Source organism: Struthio camelus, chromosome 14, assembly GCF_040807025.1.
Source record: "Struthio camelus isolate bStrCam1 chromosome 14, bStrCam1.hap1, whole genome shotgun sequence".
Classification (NCBI taxonomy): Eukaryota; Metazoa; Chordata; class Aves; order Struthioniformes; family Struthionidae; genus Struthio; species Struthio camelus.
In genome coordinates this window covers 16212572-16237500 of record NC_090955.1, presented here as the reverse complement: position 1 = coordinate 16237500, position 24929 = coordinate 16212572, and the positions used below count along the sequence as shown (strand labels likewise).

The following is a 24929-nucleotide window of genomic DNA, read 5'->3' as shown; positions in this document are numbered from 1 at the left end:
TATTGACAGCAAGATTATCTGAAAGACCACACTAAAATGTTCCATGAGTATTGGAATGCTAACAAACCACAGAACAGCATGAGCTCCTAAATCCAAACATATCTATTTAAAAATGTGTGACTGTAAACTTGTTTTAATCACTGTGTATTTTATTTTTTACTTTAAAAATCATTAATATTTTAAAATAAAATCAATAAAAGCAAATGATTTACATATTTAAGAAAAAAGAAAAAAGAAAAAAGTTGATATTTATAAAATCAAAATAGGGTTAGTTTTAGGGCTATTTTTTCCTCACAGGGTGGAGGAGATGAGAGAAGACATTTAACACTAGCATATTCAGGTAACAAACTTTAAAGGACCATATTATTATTATAACAGAGATCTGACACACAGGACTCTTCCAGGTGTCTCAGATTGGGTATTCTATGAAGAGGAATTGCAAATCATTAGCCATTTTAAACTCTCTTTCTGGAATTTGATTTATCTTGCCTAGTTAAAAATTTACCACTACAGATTTTAAGCTATACTCTTGTATTTAATAGCTTCAACACAAAGATATTTTCACAGACAGTTTAGAACAAGAGGTATGCAAGATGCCAAAGGCAAATAATGCAATGCTCCTGTTTCTAAATACTAATCAATGTTTACTTTAAATTTAAATAAACAAACATTACTCCAAAAACGGCCTACTTCTGAAATCACTCCATGTTAGAGATTTTTCAATAATTTTCTGTTTTAGAAGATGAATCATGAAATGCTGAAAATAGCTACGAAAGTTTAAAAAAATATAGGGAAGAACAATGTAAGATGGCAGGCAAAAAGCCTAAAGATTTAGATTCCTTAAGGGATGGAAATAAATACCAATATATCCCTTATATTGTTTGATATTATTTTGGAATATTTATTTTATCTTTAAATATCAGAATACTAAAAGAACAAGACTGAAGGTGAGAAAAGAGGTGACTGACCTGGTCTGGAGAGGGTCTGTGGTTGGAGTGTTGAGGCCTCCCAGGAGATCGGTGGTGGTGGTGGTGGTGGTGGTGGTGGTAGTGGTGATGATCATCATCATAGTTATCTGCCATCAGTTTCATTCTGTTTTGTGTCTGTTTAAGTTTGAAAGTGAGACAATTCAATTACATGCTGGACTATATTAACCTTACAGTGTTTTGGCTTGATCTTAGCTCACTCTTAGCTCTTTATTTGGTAGCTGCAAGGATCTAACAAGAGGAGTCAGGACTGCTGGCTCACAAAGAAAAGGAAACAGAAATAGAAAAAGATAACAAAGTATGTGAACATATCTTCTAGCTCAATTTTCATGCATAGAATTGCACAAAGTCGGAAAAGGATATGATCAAGGATGTTGTGTTTGAAGAGTGTCAAATAAGAAATTCAGTTTTTCATAATTTATTGTTTCAGAACACAGATTCCTATTTTTTCCAGTCTATTATTATGTCTTACTAATTAACTTGCAAAATCTCATTAAAAGGAATATAAACTATACTGCAAATATTTGCAGTTAGCTACTGAGGCATGTTAACAACACTAAAAGCTTCCAAATGCTCTAAAATCTGCATTTTGGCTTTTTCTTTTTTTTTTCTTTAACTGTATGCTCAGATCTCCTGGCTTAAACAGTAAGCTAAAAGAATCTGAAAACTAAATGATACAGATCCAGGCACTCAGAGAAATAAATGAGTATGGGACTTGACACATGTTACTAAATGAAAGTAAGTCTTAGATAGAGATCTTGAAAACAAGAAGATCGGCACTTCAGCTACTGCCTTGTACAGATAATAAAATCTATGTCACTATCAGGTAACAAGATACATCACTGCCCTTTATCACCATTACAATTATTCCATACCATGAAATACATGGACTGGAATAATCCAAACCTTGCTCATAACACCAAAAATATCTTACTGCCTAATTGCCCAATACCGTTGGATGTAGTACTTATTTTTCCTGTTCATAGCACTGAAGGCTGTCTGAGGTACACTTCTTACCATGTAATTAAGTTTTTACTTATTTTTGCACTGACAAACCCCAGAAGAAAACGTGGTCAACTCTCAAAGGTCTCCTCCAAAATTTGAAGAACCAATTAGAGACATATATAATTAATATCATTTCTGGAGGAAAGATAGGAGCCTAAATCCATTTAATTCTATCTTCAAAAACTTCATCTGAGCTTTGTCTGAGTTTTTCTACAGCAGAAAGGTTGCTCCAAAGGATCTACTTTGTGCCAACTCTCTGTGTAGACACTATTTGAGTAGGTCAAGCACAAACAAGTCTACTTTGCACATAGACAGTTTTTGGGATGCTAACAGGAAGAGACTTAAATCAATTGCAAAAAGCCAACATTTAGTTCTACCCATTCTCCAAGCTGGTAGGACACAAGCTAGCCCCAGTGGAGAAACTGTCTTAACACATTACCTCAGGACTTTGCCCAAACTAGTGAGTCCTATAGGACCAATCTAAACAGATCAATTTGAAGAGGAATCATTAGCTTGGATACGTTCTTATGCTAACAGGTCTAACTGTTAAATACCTAACATGAGATAATGTCCATGAGATACCTAGTGTCCAGTATCTAGCATGCAGTAAATTTACTTCCTGGATTATTGTAAATGGATTTTGCTATGAGAACGAGCCTATACTTAAAACTCTGCTAGGAGAGTTTTACTGGTAAATACATTTTACTGATAAATCTAAAATCTAAGACTGCCATTAAATCATTAAATTCCCTGATTTTAATGAATTTTGCTAAAGTAAAAAAGAGGTTTGTAAAAAAAAAAGTAGACTAATTTTTCATACTAAAAATATTTGAAGTTTAACAAAATCTTATGGAGGAAAACTATGAATCACAACAATCACAGGAAATACTTATGGGTCTTATTAGCAATTAATTAAAAAGTCACAATGCTTCTCAAGCAATTCACAAGAAGACCATTAGGGGGAGGATAGAAAACTGTTTTTACCGGAGGGCAGCTGTAATTAGGAAAAAAAAAAGATAAAAAATCCTTAAAGCATCTACAATATCAAGACAGATGGGCATGCACAGATAGGATGTGCACATGCATTAGCCACCATCAGACTCTTTCTGGCAATCTGTATAGCACCCAAAGAGCATCTTCCCAGTGTGTTATAGAAGAGATGCCCTCCAGGGGCAAGTGGCTGACTACTTGGAATAATACTGCCCTGGCACTGGAGAGTATCATTTCACATGTTTCAGCATTGCTTTCTGCACAGTTGGGACCATTCCATTTTCTCCATCTGGAATAAGAAGATGGAAGCATACAGCTGTTTTTACTTAGGTATGAATTTCTACTGATCCTACCAAAAAGCCAAATCTATCTGAATTATAGATAGTCTGCTTGCCTGTAGATTCAGAGGAAGGCCTTCAGAACACAAGGGTGAAAAAGATGGAGAATTAATAGACAAATAATAACTCACTTACTGTAAACACTGTAATACCCTGCCTCTTTGGGGAAGCTCCTAAGATTTTATTAGTTTATTTTCTTATCAATGAACAGCCTTAAATTTCCTACCTTTCAACTGTATTTCTTAAAAGAATGCAAAAGTTAAACAAGATGATATATGCAATCCTAAAAGTGTCCCCTGTAATGAGGTGTTGGGGATTAGACATGTCATGGGATAAGAACTGTAAATGAATGATGTCATCTTTCTAATTTGGTGCTGAAATATAAATAAACCACTTCTAATGTTTCTTCCTTTTGGATGCCAGATTGCAGTAAAATGTGCACAAAGAAACTGTTAATGCTGTAGTGGGCTTCCTTTTGTTTGTCTATTCTGCAAAATATAAAAGAAATGTGAAATGAGAATTTTTTTCAACTCACATTCTCATTAAACCATCCAAACACTAGGTGACTCTTGGCTGTCATTCATCTGTTAAAATGATGATACTTTTTTCGCAAAATATGTATTTTTAACAAAAGCATTTTGTTTTGATTTGTTAGCTCTTCACAACGATAACTAATATGATTTGAGGTACTGTTTGTCTTTATTTTAGCTACTGCTAAAGCGTGTTATACTTCTATAGTGAACTGTATTTTCCAGGTATGCTTAGCTTTGACTTTAAAAGTACAACACATGGCACAATTTCAAACTTTAAAATATTTTATATATATTTTGGATGATGAGCAGGGGGATTTCTGGAGGAGTTGCAAACATAAAGGCATCTAGAAAATTAAATGGAGGAACAACACAACACAATCCTTTTCAGGTCCTTCTAAACAAAAACCTTGAACATTACTCCTGTCTGCTTCACTTGCTAACTCTTTTAATGTTTAGTAGGCTTTGAAAAACCAGGTATATTTTTATTTGAGGAAGAAATTAATTAACCAGACTGGAACTTGTCCAGGACCCCATGGCTTCACACCCTTATACTTACACATACACACACACAAAGGGATTTTATTGACCATATGTTTTAGAACCATGGGTTATCAGGGAGATGATAACTCCTACTGGTCAGATTCCCCTATCAACACATTAGGACATTGGTTCAGTACTGACTACGAGGGAAAAGTACCACCTAAAGACTTGGTAACACTGTCATTTCCTGCAACACCGTCAGCACACTTGAAAATTTCATATTCAAGAACATACTTTGCTCACATCACTTTTGCAACCACAACAGATGACTCAGTATGACTGTTCAGGATGATCTGGAAACTCAGTATTAGAACATGCAATTCACAAAAATTGCAGTGGTATTTGTACATATATTTAAACTGTGTCATATCTAATCTGCATTATCTGTTACTCCCTAAGAATTATTTCACATCTCGAATAGTTATTTTATACAGTTCAAAATTTATTCTCATCTTTCTCTCAAGATCTAATCCCAACAACCAGTTATCACAGAAGTCAAAAGCTAGTATTTATTTTTTAGTAGAAGTTTGAAATTAAATTAGAGGGCTGATATCAACTTTCTTCCTGCCAACCTGGTCCCTATCCTGTTGCTTACAATCTAACCCATTTCAAATGAGACCTGAGGGAGAACTACCCTCAATTTAAAGACAGTGTCAAGGATAGGCATCTTCCTGAGATGCACGTTAAGGTTCTAGTCCTCTTTTCTTTGTTTATCCTGGAGCCTCCCCCGAAACAATTTTCAGTTCCAGCTCATTAGGTAACAGTACTCCCTATGGGATAAATAGCAGTAGTGGCTTAAGGAAGAATTAACAACTAAGTTGGCTGCCTCTTCCTCTTCGCCATTCCAGACACATTCTCAAATAGTTAACTATTTTTGCCTTAACAATGGCCAAAAATATATCTGCTTCCCAATGAAGCAATTACTCCCTATCATCCGTTATGACTCAGATGCTAATAAGCATATCTGCAAATGGATAATTACTGAATCCCTTCCACTTAACTATCAACCCCCTAATTCACACTCTAGTGTAACCTTGTCAAATCCCTACCAAACTCTTCAGTGCAACATTTCAAAGGATTAAGCAGCTGGAGGAGCAGCAACATTAGGCTGAGTGTGTCTGTGTGATGTATAACCTCTCCTTCCCCAAACATCTCTATCCACCTCCTGATTAAGAAAGGCCTTCAGTCCCACATATAACTCTGATGAGGAAACTTAAAAATAAAAGCCATGATGCATTTTTTCCCAAAGATGAGACAAAGTCTGCCCTATCTCCCTAACAGGAGGTTATCTAAAGCAAAGTTATGCAATTTTTTAGTAGAATATATATATATTTTAGATTTAAAAGACTCATTTACTTTCTTCCTGTCTTTTCAACAGCTGAAGTCCTTAATTCAAACTGGTTATCTTTTCACAAGCACATTACAGCTGAAACAGAAGATACAGGCTTGAAGAAGTGTTTGGATAGATACTCTAGCCTGCATCAAGCCTGCAAGCTGGCCTCTTTAGGACAAAAAATCTGTGAAATGTCCAATTGTACCGTCACTTAAAATTACAACTATTCTGAAAAGTAAGAAATCATGTACATTTTCTAACAAGTGTTTGAGCCACAAATACAAATCTATTGATTCACATTAGACTATTCGTAACGCCACTGCACAGTTTTCTGAAGCCTCTGTATCAACTGGTAATTTCAAATACAGAATTTTGCAGAATTTGTATTTGCAAAACTGTGGTGATCTTTTAATCTCTTCACTGCCTGTTTCTATTTATGATGAACACCCACCCTTCTTTCAGCAGTAATTTTTTTTCAATGTGTATTGCCTTGTGTATACCCCATATAACCAAATTAGGTATATTCATGTCCCCCAATTTCCTACAGTGGAGTTCATCCTTCTACAGCAACATTTCTAAGACAAGAAGGAATCTCTCGTCCACTCAGGAGATACGAAGAAGCCTCTACCAGCAGCGTATCATAGAGTTTCAGATTTCTTCCTGTCAATAAAACTGTTTTCCTGTGATTAACATTCTTAAGCTGCTATTTAAGAAACCAGGCTTTTCAGCAGTAAAACCTACACTCTAGGACAGAATACACATATCTTCCTAGTCGTAAAGCACTCACTATTACTCGCTTATATTCACCCTGCAATTAGTAGTAAAGAACTGTGTTGCACTGAATTAGAGCCTGAGAAATTCCCATCTCAACTATGCTCCTTCGAAGACAGTATTTAACTAATGAGTTAACTAATTAACTAGCACTTAGGCAGTCCCACTGTCTAGCATCTTAAAATATCCCACTGTCTAGCATCCTAAAATATTGTTTTAGTTTTAGAAAAAATAATCATAATTAAATACAGACTAGTGAATGGGAATGCTATCATGTGGCAGGGTATGTACACACACACATACAGATATATACGTATAAAATGTTCTTTTCTCAGTGAAAGGTAGCAAAGCTTTTAGAATCACAACCATTTAAAAGATTTCACAATTTTTACTGATTCCAGCAAAACAAAACTAATACCATTAGTCAGCGAGAGAATGATGAACATTGTGGCAAAGGCAGGATTTTCTGAAATGCGAAGGGTGACTATGGCACACAGGGAATTGCAGTGGGGCACAGAACCGCACAGGTGACCCAGCTGACTCACAAAGGGCATTGGGTCTGAGTGGTCTCAAGTATTTTCTCAAGGCAGAGCTTTCCAAACCTCTCCCCTCTCTCGTTCCCTTTTACTCTGCCAACGGAAGTGCGTTGTAGTTTAGCTCACACACTGACAGCAGAATTCTTAATTAAGGTATCTTCTCGGCATGACCCAGAAATAATTTAGCTTGAATTTAGCATCCCAGGTTGAACTGGTAGCTCTAACAGGTTGGAATAAATTTACTCTACCGAAAACATTCGATACAGAAATAATTCAAAGACATTGAACAGGAAATTCTGTTACTTTTGTCCCAGTCACTTTCCAGCATATGATAAATGATCAAAGCAGGATATTAAAATTTGTGGTTTATCTACTTGAATCTATCATTAACTTGTTTTGGAACCTTTACCTTATTTTAGTTCTCTCTAAAATGGCAATAAGATTTTATACTGAAAAGCTTTTGCAGTCCAAAGCTCAAAGTGCTTATTGTCATTGTGTGTTGAACTGTTCATTTCATACTAATGATAAAATGAACTGTAGTTATGATCTAATTATAAGTTAATTTTTAATTAAAATTATAAACTGAAATTATTACATATTCATATAAAACTCATTTTTATAACTGTGAATTTCATTATTCTTGATATGGTTTTGTTGAAAACAGGTTTTCTCAAAATTCATGTAGTCACAGCTCAGACAAAAAAATCATCCTATCAACAGCTTTTTGAAAGTGCCTGGTAAGCACCAGGCCCACATCTGAGAAGCAGGTTTTAATTTGGATATATACTAGTATAGGAAAAATGCCTAACTTGTAAAATGCAACAGTTCATTAACTGTGCCTCCTACAGACTGCGCATAGCCTTATTAGCCTGAATAGTTTTCTCAGTTTTTTTGCTTTAAATTCATCGACTACATTCAATAAATGCTCTATCCATTTCAAAATAAAGGAATGATAGAGGAATTAAAAGCAGCTTAAATCTAGGTGCACAGCTACACTAACCTTTAGGGCTTGAAACTGCTATCTTTGATCATTCAATATTACTATTTGCTAAGCTGTCAAGGTCAGGAATGGTATGTATAACTGAATTTCTAACCCACTTACCAAAGAATTTATGATCACCCTCTGTGAGAAAACTGACAGATATTTCTTGTCCCCCTAAAATTCTGTAAAGTTTAAATCAGGATCTCCTGAAGTGAAATGAAAGTCTTTGACTGACTGGTAATAGACTCAATAGCTTAACAGCAATCTGTAACTGTAAAACTTTAATATTAAAATTGTCTTTTAAAAAATATTTTAGCAAGGTGGCAAGAGGGAACTATGCTTTGATCTGTCATCTGGATCAAGTTAACAACAAAACTCCCATGAATGAGGTTCAAATGAGGAAAAAATAGTAAAATTTGTTGCTCTGGGATAAAGGTGTAATACCATTCAATAGCTATTACTTTCCTTTGGATTTTCTTCTCCATCTTTCTTCACTAAATGGAATTTGAAACTTCTCTAGAATATTCAATTTCAATAGAGTAGGATTTTTCCCTGTATAATATGGTAAGGAGCAGATATAAGGCCGATGAGCTATCCTGGAGGCCTGTGAGATCCTGTGGTCTACTTATTAAAGCATGGAATTTAAAAGCTAGAGACCACATTCTAGCTTCGATTCTGCAATGGCCTCTTGTCATCTTCAACAACACAGCACCTCTATTCCTTGCAATCTCACTATTTGAAAATAAGCATGGTAATACTTACACAAAGCACTCCTAGTTCGTCATGTCACAGATGCTTAGCTCTAGTCTTACTGATTTTTACTAATGAACAATTTAATTTGAGCTCCTCTTCTTTAAAAAAACAATTTTAGAGAACACAAATAAAACCCCTTTTAACTTTGAAATCTACAAGGTAAAGATCTAAAAACAAATAATATATTTTAGACTATATAATTCACCAAGTTTATCCAGACGTTGCATAAATTTAATGCCATTAACCTGGATTTTTTGAAAGCACATGCAACTGCCATTGGTTTTCCAGGATGCAGCCAGTGCTTCAGGTCTGAATTCCATTAGCTAAGGGTTAGCAACATGTTTGCTAAGTAAGTTAGTTCAATACTTGCTCACTCCTAATGAAATCAAATTTTCACGTTAGAACAATGTTTCTACACATTCACTGAAAACTGCTATCATTTGAAGACGACTTAAGAATTTCTAATTATCCCTGCTGCTGCACAACACAGAAGGTAACTGCCTTAGAATACAATTTATAGCCGATTTGTTACTTGACAAGTTACATTTAGTTAAATATTGGACAACAAATGCTGTACTTGGCCTCAAACACCTTTAAAGTTCACCAAATCATGTTTGTTACTGACAATCTCTTAAAAGATTGTAATAGTTTGCATGAAATGAAGACTTTATGAAAACAATATAATTTTTTCATTAAAGAATCCAAATTACATTCCAAAACGTAGACTGACACGCTTGCCTAACAGACAAAGACAGTCTTGAAGTACAGCAGTGCAAGGCATTTCAGAACTGCTGTGCTTCTAAGCGACAGCTATGCTGACTTCTAAGAAAAATGAAGAGGCCACAGGAGACACTGAAAATTATGATTAAAATTCTATTCCATGTATATCCTGTATTTCTAATGTTTGATCAAGTCCATTTTCTTTTTTCTTATTATTATTTTTCAGCAAGTTTTTACGTATTTCATCCCTGTTGTCTGATCATCTTTAAACATATTTCTGAGATCAAAAATGATGCGTTCAAATTCCAGCTTTAGAGGCTCTGGAAAACACGTGCAACATCACTGCCAGAGTTCCAGCCTCTTTGAGCATCTTGAGCATACCTAGAGATGCATGCAGCCTGCATAAGTGATTTGTTACTAAGCAAAATACTAAGCTTAATTTGCCATCTAGAAAAGAGATTTCAGAGGTATACTATTGGAAAGTTTCAGTTTCAGTTTCTTGAGGTATTTACAGATATTCGAGCACTAGTTCACCAATTATTTAGCTGAAGCAAAAAAGATAATTCCAAGATTTCTTTAAAAAGCTTGGCCTTGAGAACGTTCTCAATTCCTTTTATTGGTAGCATACTTCTTGAATCAACACATGATTCAACAAAGCAAATCCTTAAAATATATCCTCTGAATATGGTTTGCCAGAAGGGCTTGTGTCATTCTTCCACAAGGTAAAGGATCAGTTATTTATTGGAATATGAATGTTGCGGCATCGATTTGATGACGTTTTGAATTCTAACATGGTAAATTTTTTGACATGATCAAAAATGTGTAATCACTTTTCCACATAGGATTATAATGGCAAATCTAGTTGACTATGAGATTAGTAAACAAAAATTTTATTCAAATTAACAAGATTAATGTCCAGACAACCTAATTGTTTTAAACGTCTCAAAAACAGGCCTAAAAAAAAACTCAGTAGGGCACTGAAAGATGTCATGAGACACACTGCTTGATGTACTGACTTTCTGGGTGCAGATCTATAGGTGTAAATCTGAAAAATGTTAATTTTTATCTAGAGAGAGAGAGAAAAAAAAAAAATATATATATATAGACACACACACCCAATTTTGTAAATAATTAGCATTATGTTGCTAGGGTTATGCTGTTAGAAGTAGCTTGAATTAGCATAAAGCAATACAAACTCTGGAATACTTATAAAATCGTTCTCATTGCAGATGTGCTTGCTAAAGTCCACTTCTTTCATGCAGATCTAGAATTGGCAAAATGTCCCTCAAAGCAAATGAGAGAGTTGAATATTAAAGGATAATGCACTATATTCTTCACTCCACTCCCGTGCCTTTAAAATAAATATTTGAAAAGGGATTTAAGACTTCTATTATATGTCTTCAAACTTTAGAAATATACAATAACATTCAATTCAGGTTTTTTTGTTGCCAATGCAGTGAGTTTTCAGACACCAAGAAAATTCCAGTCAAGAAACTTAAGTTATGAAGAATATAAGTTTGCAAGCACACATCAGTAACCAAAAGATAAAAACATTACAGTATGGTAACTAACTAGGAACTCCAGACGCTAAATAACTATCATAATCATAAACGTATGGGTATTGGAATGCATCACTATGGGGCAGAGTTATGTTTTACTGAGCACTTTAATTATGCGTTTTCTTTTTATAACATCCCTGTAATGCAATGCATCCTTATATTCCTACTCTTAACTATTTTAACATGGGTTTTGCTGCTTCGTTTCCTCCTCTCCATTGCAGAACACAGTTAATTTTTCCCCCTGTTAAAATTCCAAATGGGCTAATAAGCATGTTTTTCTTTTCCTGATATAGTATATGACTTGTCTTGGAAAGTGTGAGAGACAGGATGCATGCAGGCTAAATGCGTGCATGATAGCCTACTGGAGAAAAGTGTGGCTGCTCCTCACTTTTAACTCTCTTTTTTGACCTAATTTCCCTTATGACTGCTGCATACAAAGCAAAGCACTCAGTAACGTTTTTATGCTAAAAAGCATATTTTTTTCCTTTTTCTCATCCGTGTCTGAACTTAATTCACATGATATTTAGCATGAAAAACTTAAATTCTCATCATTTGTGATATGCATGTAACCAGAACACCACTTCATTGGGCCCTGTCCCTGCTTTCCCACATTCACAGTATGGAGAACAGGGATTAGGAAATAGTAGTGAGCGGTTTCCAAGTTTTCTTGAAATTCAACCTTTCTCTTAAGTAAGAGACAGGAGTAAATGCTTGTCAAATTAGATGCCCTGACCCCTGTGCAGCAATACTTCAGGAGAGAGAAATTGTTTCACATATCTAATCTAAAATAAATCCAAATTATCATGCAAAAAACCTAAAAAAGCCAGTTAAAGAGTGGAATCAGTCCAAAATGATTAGCTGTTACAAAAAGTGACACCCAGAAAGGCTTGCAGATTATCTTTTTTAGGGTTAATTATTGCTTTGAAGATATCTCAAACTATGTCATAAAACAGAACTAAGTAAACCAATGTGATATGCAAAGGAGACTGGAAAAAGTTTCAGGCTAGAAGAAGCCTGAATGGGGCAGAAAAAGGAAAGAGATGGTGGGAGAAAAGACAAAAAAGCCCAGTAGCCCATCTATTGATCTGCCTGGAAGCAAATAACACAGGAACAATCTATCCATTATAGACTGAGAGAAACAACAATTGGAAAGCAGTTTCTAATGTAGACTTTGTCAAAGATTTGGATTAGATAATACAGTGTTGAACAGAAGCATGAAAGTTTTGTGTATATTTCAATTCTGTTTAAATTAAAGTACTATTTAACTGATATTAACAAGCATGACACCTGCTTCTTTGAAAGATTACAAAATGTGACTGACTGATTCTGAAAGAAGTCAGAGCACATAATAAGTCTCTCTTTTCACAAGCTGAAGGGTAATAGTCCTTTCACAAACACCAGCTGGGATATTAGACACTTGGCAGATTGAGAGACACAGCAGTTTCAAGTGCCAAGCAGACACTTATCTGAAGTACTAAGGCCAAAATTTCATCTTTCCTGTCACTTGTGATTGAACAAAGTTATGCTGATTTGAACATGGTCCATCTGACTTTTCTGTTGTAGTCTCTGCATTTGTGTTTTGAATCCTTTTTAAGTTCTGTGAATTAAAAGTATGGCTTGAAGAGCAGGAAATATCTTGTAATAGTACAGCATACTCAGTAATGTATAGGCTAAAGTCATGCTAAAAGTATTTGTCTGAATCCTACTACTAAACTTGGTAATTACACAGAAGTATGTTAAGAACATACACACAAAGACGTGGGTTAAAAAGTATAATTAAAGCTCTGAAACAGTAGCTGCCCAAGGACATCTCAGGCCACATCCTACTAAATGCAGACCAGCAACATAAGATAGTAGGTTTCTCTGGGTTTTTTGCTTTTTTACAACAGGAAATAACCCATTAAAAAGATAATTCCCCATAATAATTATTTAGAAACAGACATGAATCAGAAACTTCAGTAGCAAAGTAGGACCTTTGAAACTGCAGTTGTATAGCTAGTAGCACTGATGGTCTTGCAGTGTCTTTAATGTCTGAAGAGCTCATTTCAGTTGTAATTTTGCAGTTTCATTACCAAGTCCAGCTCCCTCATTTGCATCAGATACAAAATATAACCCAGGTTGAAATTACTACACTTCCTCCATTGTATGTAATAAAAATAGATAAACAAAATATACATTTCAACATATTAATGGTATATGAGATATATGGGCAGAAATGAAGATACATCACAACACTATTTTGATGTGTTTTACAGAGACACCTTGCCTATAACTAACTTTGGTTTGATGACAGATTGTAGAGATGGTAAGTTTTGTCCACCATGACAGGAATAAACAACTAGAGCAGAAAAATTTGAAATCTAGTTTTTACAATATTTTTGGAATAACTGGTACTTAGCACAGCACTTGAGGTCAAGTGTTAAAACTATATTTAGCTCTATTATCATCTGCTTTGTAGTAGAACTTAATGTCATGTTTCACAAACGTCTCATGGATATAGAAGTGTTTTAGCTTGGAACTTCACTCATATTTATATAATAAAGATATTCATATCCACTATTCTGATTTCAGATATTTAGCACCCATTTTCACCTATACAGCCAGCCAGACCAAAAATTATAAGAGTACCAGTGTTGATACATACATGATTTCATATCCACAATGCCTACTTTTTCCATTTAAGACTGGCAATCTCAGCGGATTTAAACCATTTGTCTGAACAAAGTGAGTCACAATAGCTAGAGCTATGGCGAAGTTCTAGTAGAAGTTCACAATGAGATTATCACCAGGGAAGAAGAGTGCCATTAGACATGACCATGCTTCAGATATGGTATAAACTCCTCAAGAGAAAACTCTGAACAGAGAACAAACAGAAACAGATCACCAACTACAAAGCAGGAAAGGACTGGGCCTATGATGCCTCCAGGGCCTGACCACTACAGGCCATGAGGCCAAAAAATCCCACTCACTGGAAAGTGTGGTGTAAAAATATCATCAGAAAGAACTGGGATTCCTGAGAGCACAAGAAGGAGAAAGAAATGAAGAGGACTCAACTCATAGCTAGGTATAAATACAGTATCTACAATATCCAGCTATGACTTGAGTCCTTGAGACTTTTATAAATATAAATTCGCACATTTTGCTGAAAAAATGAGAAAAGTGCTGTGTGAGTACAGCCATTTTCAGTACTTTCCCAAGACAGTTTCTTCTCTGAAGTAACTACTTGGATCAGGCAACCACTGTTAGATACACATACATTTTCTTTCTTGGTGGTACTCTGCTTGGTGTTACTCTTGGTGGTACGCTGCTGTTCCACCCTCGCTCTAATCCAAGTTCACTGGATTTATATCCAAACTGTTTATACTTGGTAAAATTAAGAAAACATTCAGATTACAAAGGAAGGGAATAAAATCCAGTATTAAGATGTGCAAATATATTGCCTAAGGATATTTCTAATTAGCAGAGAAGTATAAACTATAAGGATTTTTACGCCAGTAAAGCTATTTCGGCTACTGAATATATGGGCTGCTTGTATCAAATTCAATGGGATTTGAGTAGACACATTTAAAGTCAGAGATTAATAGCTGTTTTGCCACATCGCCTGAGAATCTTTACGGAAAAAAATAATGAAAGAATGATATTCCTAATATGATAATTTAATACATGAAATTATTTGAATATCTATTCTTATCTGTCAAAATAAAACAAAGTATATAATGAAACATGCATAACCTTTGACAAATTTCAGAGTCAAGAACTCTTGGCGCTTACATTTAGTAAAGGCTGTTAACCACGCTGGCTGCACCACACGTACACATTGACGCCTGCTGCCAGTAGCATGGGAATGGAAACATACGTAGAGGAATCAGACCGCTGGGTGCAGCAGCCCGTTCACTCATCACTGCTAAATACATCTGAGCCTATGCAGCTTAATCATAACAAAAATAAGGGCCCTGAAAGTTCAGGGTCTCAGACTACTCCTGTGCTCAAAGTTACGTGCAGACATAAAACGCTTGACCAAGACCAGTATTTTGAGTGATAGTAACCGGTGTAAACAAAAGAGGGAAAAAAGAGGAGCACAGTGGTCAAACACGGCTGCAGTACACATGTGAATGGCTTCTTAACACATTTCTATTTACTAGGCAGTAACAGATTCAACAGTACAACAAATAAAGCAGATCCGTGGACAATAATAATAACAACAGCAAAAGTAGAGTCCTGCGCTCCTAGAGGATTTCCATACGAGAAATTTAGGGCAATCAGAAACATTAACTCAGTTTGATAGTAACAAAACAGAAGCAATACTGATTGGGAACCAAATATACACTCCAGCACAATACCAGGATAGTATTACAGATGGTAAAGTCCAAAGACTCTGTAAGAAAACACTGCTTGACTCTCTTTGTTCCCACACTTACTAAACATTAGAGGACCTAAATGCAATTAATTAATGTACAGTGCTGCAAAAGAATGTTTTGGGCTGCCAGACTAATCACAGTCACAACAATTTCTAGCCCTATTCTTCTTCTTATACTATAATATAAACAACACTTTTAGTAACACAGTGCAATACAGCTGAATTCACGTAACAGGGAAAATTTAATGTTGGGAACTGGGTTATTCTCAAGTCCTTGATGTCACCACCATGATATTACATTAACTCTATATTTCTGATGTACTTAACCAGAACTGTATGTACGATGCAACTTGCTGCCCTCAATTCTATTTTTCTCCTTTGCTGTTGAAAGCATTCTTTGAAACATTTTGATGTTAATTGGTAAGAAATACTTCTATGTAATGCATGTAGGAGAAAATATTGCTAGTGGTTAATTGGTTGAGAAACTGTGGTTACACAGATTTTTAAAATTCCTTAATTGTTTCTCACCCTTTTTGTTTCATTAGCAATATGTTCATATGATGAAATACAGAGTAGCTAACTAATAAACTAGAGGAGGCTGCCAAACACCAGCATTGCCTCTGGCCAGAATATTCTGTACACCTGCAGTCTTGAAAACTGGAAAGGTTTCTAATTTCATGTTTTGAGAAGAAAAATAAAACGTTCTCAAGGAGTTAGAAGACTTTGCATTTTGGCCAATTCCACTTACAAGTTTGGCTCTATACCCCAAAAGTGAAAAGAGGCAACTGGGACATTTACTCACAGTATCCAAGTTCTGAATAAACCAGTAACATAGCAGTATCTTCTGCTCCTACCAAAATCCCTTGAGATGTTCTATAAATGGACTTTAAGCTAATTATTTCATGAAGGATTGCATCACAAATTTCTCTAAAAAAAATCTATCTTGGAATTCTCTAAAGGAATCTTGGCCAGGGTGATTATAAACATTATGTAATCATTCAGCCAAGCCCTAGTGGTCATCTTGTTTAATACTGTATTTCTGAATGGTCTTTTAAGCCTTTACAAAGCTCTACGGTTTTCAAAATATAGAATTTGCTGTATAAACCAAAATAGTTTCAGTAGTTCTTTTTCTTTTCTTTTTTTTTTTTTTTTGGTAGGCACTTATCGCTATACATTCCATTACTATACATTCCATTTATTTAAACTAATAAATATTTTACTGGCAGATTGCAGCTACTAAAAAAATTGTGTAAACTATTACAGTTAGATATGATCTTTTTTATGAAAAGGTGTCTGCAACACAGAGGTCAATATTATTGTCCCTAATTTTACAGGTGGATATACTGTGGTACAAGTAACCTTCAGAAATAATCAAAACATAATGGGAAGAAACCTGCAAAAGTAAACCAGTATTTGACATAAAACCAAATAATTTCTTCCAGCTTAGAAACAAATAGAGTTTGAATAAAGCTCACAGAGTCAGAATCCATGAAAAGTCTCCTAAATTTATCCACATGAATAATATTTTGGTCTTGAATATATGTATGTCTGTAGCTCCATATTTAAAATAAATCACATATATTTGTTCTCATCTCCTTACACAGGCAGTACGTCTCATTTCTTTAAGATGCTTCTTCCTTTTGAACATGAAGAAATGGGACAAATTGTGTCAAAAGCAGTATGTGTTGGTAGTTTAGACTCTGACTTCATTTTTTATAGGACAAATCACATAAAAAATAACAGATAAAATAATGTTAAGCGTATGACATGGACAGACAAAGAAGAAGAATGCCCGTGCCTGAGGAGGCAGTACAATGTACAGCCCCTTTGGCACAATGGTGCCTGTTTAGACAATGGCCTCCTATTCCGAGATATTGGAAAATACTTGGTACTTTTTTCCTTCACATGGAAATTTTCATGTTCTTTTCCTGTGGCACGTTTTCAGTGTTCTTTTGAAGCCACTCTGTGGCAGTATATGGAGAGCCAAGATGCTTCCAGATGAAATAGGAAATACACCAGGATGCTTTAAGAGTTTATCAGAATGACTACAGCAGTCGATCACAGCGCAAGTCTGTGCTAAACGCAGCTACATTTCCATGTAGGCAATTCAGTCTCAGTGCAAGTCTACGATACATTACAGCACTGTGATAGAATCTGTTTCTTTGGCCTTAATCCAATAACAATAAAACTCAATGAGTAATCTCAATACTTTGGGTTACTCCACTGAGTTTAATAGAATCGACCTCCCGAACCTTAAAGACATCTACTACATACTGTGCCCCATCTCTTTAAATATGAAGCAGGCCTTTGATGCTTACAATAACCTCACATGGTGAGAGCCAGCAGAGCTCTTGTACAGTGCTTTCAGTAGCAGTAGATAAATTTGCAAACATTTTGATGTTCCTACTAGATAAGCACCTATAAATGTTGCAAAGGATATCCATTAAACCTCCGCAACCCCTTCCCTTAAACGTGACCCTCACTAGCCTCCTCAGAGTTAGCAAGGTCAAAGAGCAGTACTTGGCCCTGTCTTCTGCACATAGAACCGTTAAGGAAGAGGATTCACATTTTTTGTCTGAAAAACATTCTGACTTTAGGAAATCTACTTTCCTCAATGGGATTTTCCACAGGAAGACAGTGACTCCCTTCTTAGTCCTCAGAGGACGCTCCATGGCGCCTTGTGTATGCCATCAGAAACCTTGGATTCTGATGAATGGTGGATTCTCATACATACTGCTCTTTCTTATGTCGAAGTTTCTAAACAGAGGCTGAGGTCATCCACTCAACAATAGTAGCAAATGGAGTACAATGTTGCACATTTTTAGGTATCATCCATTGCAACGACTCATAGTACAGCATGATTTGAAATGTCTAGAAAGAGAGACCTGGAGTTTATCAAAAATATTACAAAGTCTAGGATGTCACTGAGATGGACAGCTGTAGAAGCAAAGTCTCAAAGAGTTTTTGAGACAGAAACTCTCCAAATTGCAAATAAAAGGAAAAAGTGAATCAAAAACTGTCTGAGATGTATGATGACACAGCACGAGGGTCAAAGATTCAGAACAGCTTTTATTTAGGCCAAACTGATTCACCTGTCTATAAAGATCACAAAATAAAACTTGATAAAAATTATACTTTCTGTTTCTGAAAGGTAAATCTCATCCTCACTGAAGGCTAATTTCAGACTATTCTGTTTGGCTAAAATGACAACTCTTTGAAAAACAAGATGTTCTTGGCAGACATGCAGTAGGAAAGGAGAAGAGATGCTAATACAAGCTTAATTGCAGCATCATAAAATGAATTCCATAATATAATGAGGAAAATGTAACAAGATTACCTAAAGGATAACTCGAGGACATTACTTCTATATGAGCTTTGCTAATATTTAAAACAGCACATGTAGATTTCCAGGCAAGGTAAAAATATGATAAAGGCAAATTTCTAAATTGAGTTAACGTGCTAGCATAACTACAAATGATTCCCCAATAGCTTGTTTGCATGATTTATAAGACATAATCTGTATCAACTGCTGCTCCCCACCACAACAACTACTGTTCTATGTTTGCAGCTCTAATAAAATAGTAAAGCGCAAGTCAGGTTCTGAAGAGAACACTTCTCAAAATTTGGGGAACTTTAGAAGCAATTGTCACGAATTGTCAAAGGAAAACAGAGAAATACATGGAGAAAAATAACTTTCTCCTGAAATGCAGTAGAAGATACTTTTATATTTAATGAAGAAGTCTCCTAAAACACAGTAATACAGTACAGATACAGCTGCATTTTTTTAAATTCAGGAGATGCATTATTTGATGTGCAAATCAAGAATGAGATTTCCCACAGGATATAAACATATACAAATATGTTTACAGAATACATGTACGAATTGAAGAAAAGATTCTGAAGGGTAAAGAAGGCATTGCATCCTCTTATTTATCTGCAACACATTTACTGCTGTTTACTGACATCTCTTTGTGGAACAGGAAAAGCTTGGTCTTACTGATGCTAGGCTAACATAATTTTCAGCCACTATGTTTAATCTTTGGCCTAGCTGTCCCATCACCAACTGAAAGACAGGGAACCTTTGCAGGGAGCAACATAAAACAGGAAAAGGACCAACATGAAAAGAAAGTGCTTGGATTCTTTAAGGTCTGCATTTCTCAACCTTTGTCCTGCTGCCTTGATGAGATCCCAACCTCCTATAGCCATGAATAGAAAGCTTCCTGTTTGATTTGACAGGGAGATGTATCGTAAATCTATCTGCTCTTGTGTATATACATAAAGGGAATACACATTTTTATCACTGCTCACCATTTTACTTTGATCTTGAAAGCAAAAATTCCCCCTACAGGTTCAGAACAGGAGTGGATTTGGGGGGCCTAACGTTTAGCATCATCTAGTCATCTTCTAATATTTAGAAATATTTCTCCTTTTATTACTACATTAAGGTGGAGAAGCTGGGTTTGTTTGTTCGTTTTATCTTTCTTTCTGCAGTGTAACAGTTGTGGAAAATGTGGAATGGGAGGAATAAAGCCATTAGAAAAAATCTGATGCTGCAGTTCATCATTCACTAACGTCCTGGTTCTCCGATAAAAGTAAATCACAATAGGTTCACTATTCTCTCCTGAAAGAGATACAGTTAGAATAGTACCCATTTCATAAAACTGAAGAACAGGGTGGATATATCATAGAGTGTGGAATTCATCACTTTTCCCCACAGTGCAAACAATTTTATCAAGGAAGAGTAGCAATAACAAGCAATGGTGTTAGATACCCATATGGAAGATTTGAAGGTTGACAGTGGTTCTCCCAAAAGGGATTAAAGAAGTATGAATGATCCCTACAACCTTCATTATCAGATAATGCTTAAGTGTAATAAAGTTGTGACTTATTAAATAATATTCCTGTTCCTGATGTCTCCTTTTTTCTTGTGGTGTCTGAGATAAAACAGAGATTATTTTGGCATCAATTTAATCTAGTTAAATAGCTTTACTGAAGATCTTTATCACTATAAATAATGGAGATATCTGAAGTATTTGGTTACAATTTTAACCAAAGTTATCCACAACAATGGCTCTCTAGAAATCCTTTTCCGCTGTTCCTCCACTCTTGCTGAAGGAAGTTATGAATGTTTGAGCACTTTTCAGCAAAGGCTTAAACATAAAAAAAAGAGAAGTAAAAAAAAGGGGTTTTTTTGTTCGGTTGTTTTTTTTAAGGCAAAACATTCTTCCCATATATTTGGAAAGCATTTTAAAAACATCCATGACAGATAGCATGGAGCATGGCAAAGCTGCATATTCATTTACTCTTCAGTAAGGAAAGATAAGGGTGAAAAAAAGAAAGGATCTGAAACATAAGAGAAAATAAAAGCCATTGCTTTTCCAAAGCTAAACAAAACAAAAATCCCTACAGTTATTTGGAACCTAACATATTCTGCTCAGATGCAGCACAGTGGGATCAAGTACTAAAAAGCATAAAAGCTATCTGCCTATTTAGCATATGAAATTTGGGTGAAATGTCTCCTGGACAGCTGACTGACCTGAGACATGTGTGCATCCTGGCTGGCACCCAGGTACTTGGCTGGGATATCTGTAATGAAGTCAGCGTCATGAGTGGATGATAAGTTCATGCTCAGGGGCTGTTTCCTACTTTTATAGACCTGTGGGAGAAAGCTATAATGATTAGGTGCAGGAGGTCCTTAGCTTAGCAGCAAGGGTTTTTCTTAACTTTCTGTTACCAAGTGTGTGAAGATCTACATTATGTAATGCATGATTCAAAATGAAGAATCATAACATTGACTATGGAGTATGCCCTAAACATTATGAACATGACATGCTCGTTTGTGAAGCAGCACACTGCCTAAAAGCAGAGAGGTTACTCTGTGAGGCGAAGGAGACCAGAAGGATTTTGCCTGATGATATTCTCCTCCTCCTCAAGTAACAATTCCAGAACTCAGTCTCACAAAGGAAAACATCAGATATAACACTCTCAGACATGGTCTGAAAACATCTTTCTCATCTTTTTCACCTGTTCTGAAAGAGGAAAGGTGTTTAACAACATATGCATATGACACACAGCACAGGTCTTTAGTACCTAGGTTATCTGAACATCCTTTGTCCTCTTGCTTATCCTGCTGATCCTACAGTAGCTCTTTTGGCTGTGACTATTACCTTCTAAAAATCAGGGGGAGTGGTCACTGCATGGTATGTCTTCATACTATTTTAAGCATTTCAGCCAGACAGAGAAGGGATCCTTGGCTACTGTCTATTACGAGTACTGTGTCTATTATGGTGATTTTCCTCATTAATAAAGCAGAACACAAATTTGCTTGCAATAAAATTCATTTCTACAGTTTGTAACTACAGGTTTCCTATTAAAATGACTTACGGCTGGGAAGACAGGGTGATTTTTACTCATTTGGGAATGTATTTTAAGGATAATCATGATTTCCAGATAACCTCTCAGAAAGCCTGGAACCTTCTGAACAGACAATTATTTTACAAGTGATGAACAAATAACTGAACAGAAAAGGTTAGAAACAGTCAGCAGAAAGGATAATTTTGCTTTACTGCACAGCACTCTGCTCTCCTCTGTTGCACAGAATGAAGAAGGTGGAAGCTATATGATGAGGGAAAACAGAAGGTATATTGGCTGCGTATGAGCCAAGCAAACATGCAGCTAAAAGCTTAACAACCATAAAGAAGCAATACAGAAATATTTATATTAAACACCTCCTACCTTTTGCAACTGCTGTCATGTCAGGCCTGGCTTGAAGACTTTCAATATGAGGTTAGAATAAAATAGTACAAATGAAAATAATGTCAATCTTCAGTTGCCATAAAAGTATGAAAATGAATGTCTCCCCACCTGCTGTTTTAACTGATGTACTAATCTGTCCTTCTCTCGTTTAAGAGCCATGACTTCCTCCTGAGTTTTCTTTTTCTTTGAAGCAGAGAGTTCAAGCAAGGCAATGTTTGCATCTTTTTCACTAATTGCAGCAAGCAATGCTTCCTGTCTGATAAAACAGAATAAAATAAAAATTGTTATCTTCTCATTAAAACCAAACAGAAGTACCTCAATAAATGTTTATTTTAATCACCAGGAGAACAATCAATTAAATTCTGAACAGTCTTTAAATAGCAAATATTGCCAGGCAAAATCAAATCATGAAATAAGTTGATTAGCCAGAGGGTTATTTCCATAGATTTTTCATGATCTTCATATATCATAAATATTTATCTCAGTATATTTTACAACCATATAATATCTAACAATATTCTTGTCAGTTGCTCTTAACAAACTTTGACTTTTTTTCAGTTTCCTGAATTCTAGAATATGCTAAATAAATCTGCTGAGAATGATTCAATTCATAAAGATTGAATCATAAAAAGCAAATGATACAACACATTTATATATTATACTGTTCATTTGGTACCCTGGAGGCCTCAGCACAGAAATTACAACTCTCTAGACATCTTCCTCTCATTTACCCAGACGTAATCCTATGGATTTATTATTTTGCATTGTGTCACTATGCAACTATAATTCTAGAAGCGAAGTATTACATCTAGAAAATCAGTTCCTTGATCTAACAGTTCTTGAGGAATCTTTTCCTTTGGAATCTCGACCCCTCAATCTCAGCAAAGTATACAGAAACTTACGGCATTCAGAAACATATAGAAACACAGAGAAGCTAGCAAGGTCACATCATAAGTAGTTCATGAGGACATATGACAACAGTGATTTTTTAAAATATGTAGTCTGCAAGCATGGATCTTGGAGAAACTTCTTATTTCTTGCATTCTAAAATGGTCATGTTGGCAGAACCACAAGCTGTCCCTTATTTTCTTAAATAAAAGATATATATTTTCTGCAATGCATTCAATGATTGACTAAGACTTATCAGCCAAGAAAAAGCGTATTATACTTAATAGCTTTTAGAAAAGAATATGCTATGGCCTATACCTTTTTCCAGAACTATATAAGATCAATCATTAAAAAATAAACATGAATAAATGAGCCATAAATTAACCTTAAGCTCCAACTACTAATAAACCTAAGAATATGGCTCATGAACTTCATACAGTCAAGGTGAGCTTAAAGTTTGGAATTCTCACAGTCCTTCTGCTTGCCAGCAAAAATGTCAAGAAAGCTATTTCACTTTTATTTCAAAGTTCCTAATGTATTAATGTAAATATTTAAAGGACAATATTTCTGATGGAGTCAAAGAAAAACAACTCATTTATTTTACTCTCAAAGTTATGAGACATGGATCAATTTTAGATAAACAGTTGCATTTTATTCATACACTTAAATAGTCTCATTTATTATTCTGTCTTCTTCATTCTAATCATGGTTAAATGATGTTTAAAAGAGGATGCCATAAGTCTCCAATAGTCTTAATTTAAATAAAAAGTTATTAATTATTTTAAATAACAGGTATTAAAGAATGCAAGGTAGTAAAGCGTTACATATCTATAAGGTTAATCTGAATGCTACAGATATAAAGTATGAGATATAAGTTTATTATTTTCTACAAACCTCAAAATAATGCAGAAAACTTAATAACCTATACCAGACTTTCAGATTTTTTGTGTGTTGTGTTCAAGTAAGACACTAATTCCTTAAAATTTTCTTTACAATCCGAACTTTTAAATGCACTGAGACAGAAAAAAAGCTGATTTGCTATTGTATTCAGTTATTCCTCTCATTTTGCAGAAAGCAGAGAATTTATGCACCACATAAAATCTAAATATACCTGCTGCTTAACACCTGGTTCAAATAGAAAGAAAAATAAGCTTCACAATAATCCTCTCGTTTTCAGGATACGTGGACCAAGGTCTTGCCCTGTTTGCCATTAACACTGGTAAGATTAAATCCTAGTTTTTAATTCATGGCAATTATTTCTGTAAAGTAGGTATCTCAGGTAAATAGCAAAACATAAATTGATACCATACCATAATTCTAGAAATATACTTATTTCAGATCTAAAGTTTAATATTGACCTAATGGTCACAAACCCAACCTGTTTAGGGTGAAAATAGGTGAAGAAAGCTATATCACAGAACTGCCAAGGCTTTTAAATCTAATTAGATTAATTTTAAAGTGAGGTAGATATGTCTCCTCATCTAATAGCAAGTTTCATGGTAAGTTCTTGCCACCTACTGGGTTTCTAATGATGCTATTTTATTATCAGTAACATAGATTTTACTCCAGCTGTAAAGAAGCTACAAACATAATAAAATTTCAAAATCCACTTGAAAATTAAATTAAGGCACCCTAAATTTTTACTTCTCCAAAGTTCACATTATTTCACTGCCTGAAGATTGGCCTGACAAGTGAGAAAGGAGAGTTAGAACTACTGACATATTTGGTACCATTTCAACATCTGATAACGGGATTTACTCACATTCACCAGTCAAAATGGTCACATATTCTTGTGGTCATAACTGTACAACTGTGCAACGCTATCTAGCCCCACATTCAAGCAGCAGGTGAGGTAAAACCTTCCTAGGAGAGGAGAGCCAGC

General features: G+C 35.2%; 1 protein-coding gene across 16 annotated transcripts in view; it reads right to left on the bottom strand.

The window, feature by feature from the left end:
- Window positions 1-24929, bottom strand: part of ERC2 (ELKS/RAB6-interacting/CAST family member 2) — a 551724-nt gene that overhangs the window by 138905 nt on the left and 387890 nt on the right. For all 16 annotated transcript variants that reach the window (XM_068907565.1, XM_068907568.1, XM_068907571.1 and 13 more), the window contains 2 exons: window positions 22268-22415; window positions 969-1103 (listed from right to left, as the gene is read on the bottom strand). In XM_068907565.1, coding sequence (XP_068763666.1) covers window positions 969-1103; window positions 22268-22415 — 283 coding nt within the window. The remainder of the gene's footprint in view (window positions 1-968; window positions 1104-22267; window positions 22416-24929) is intronic.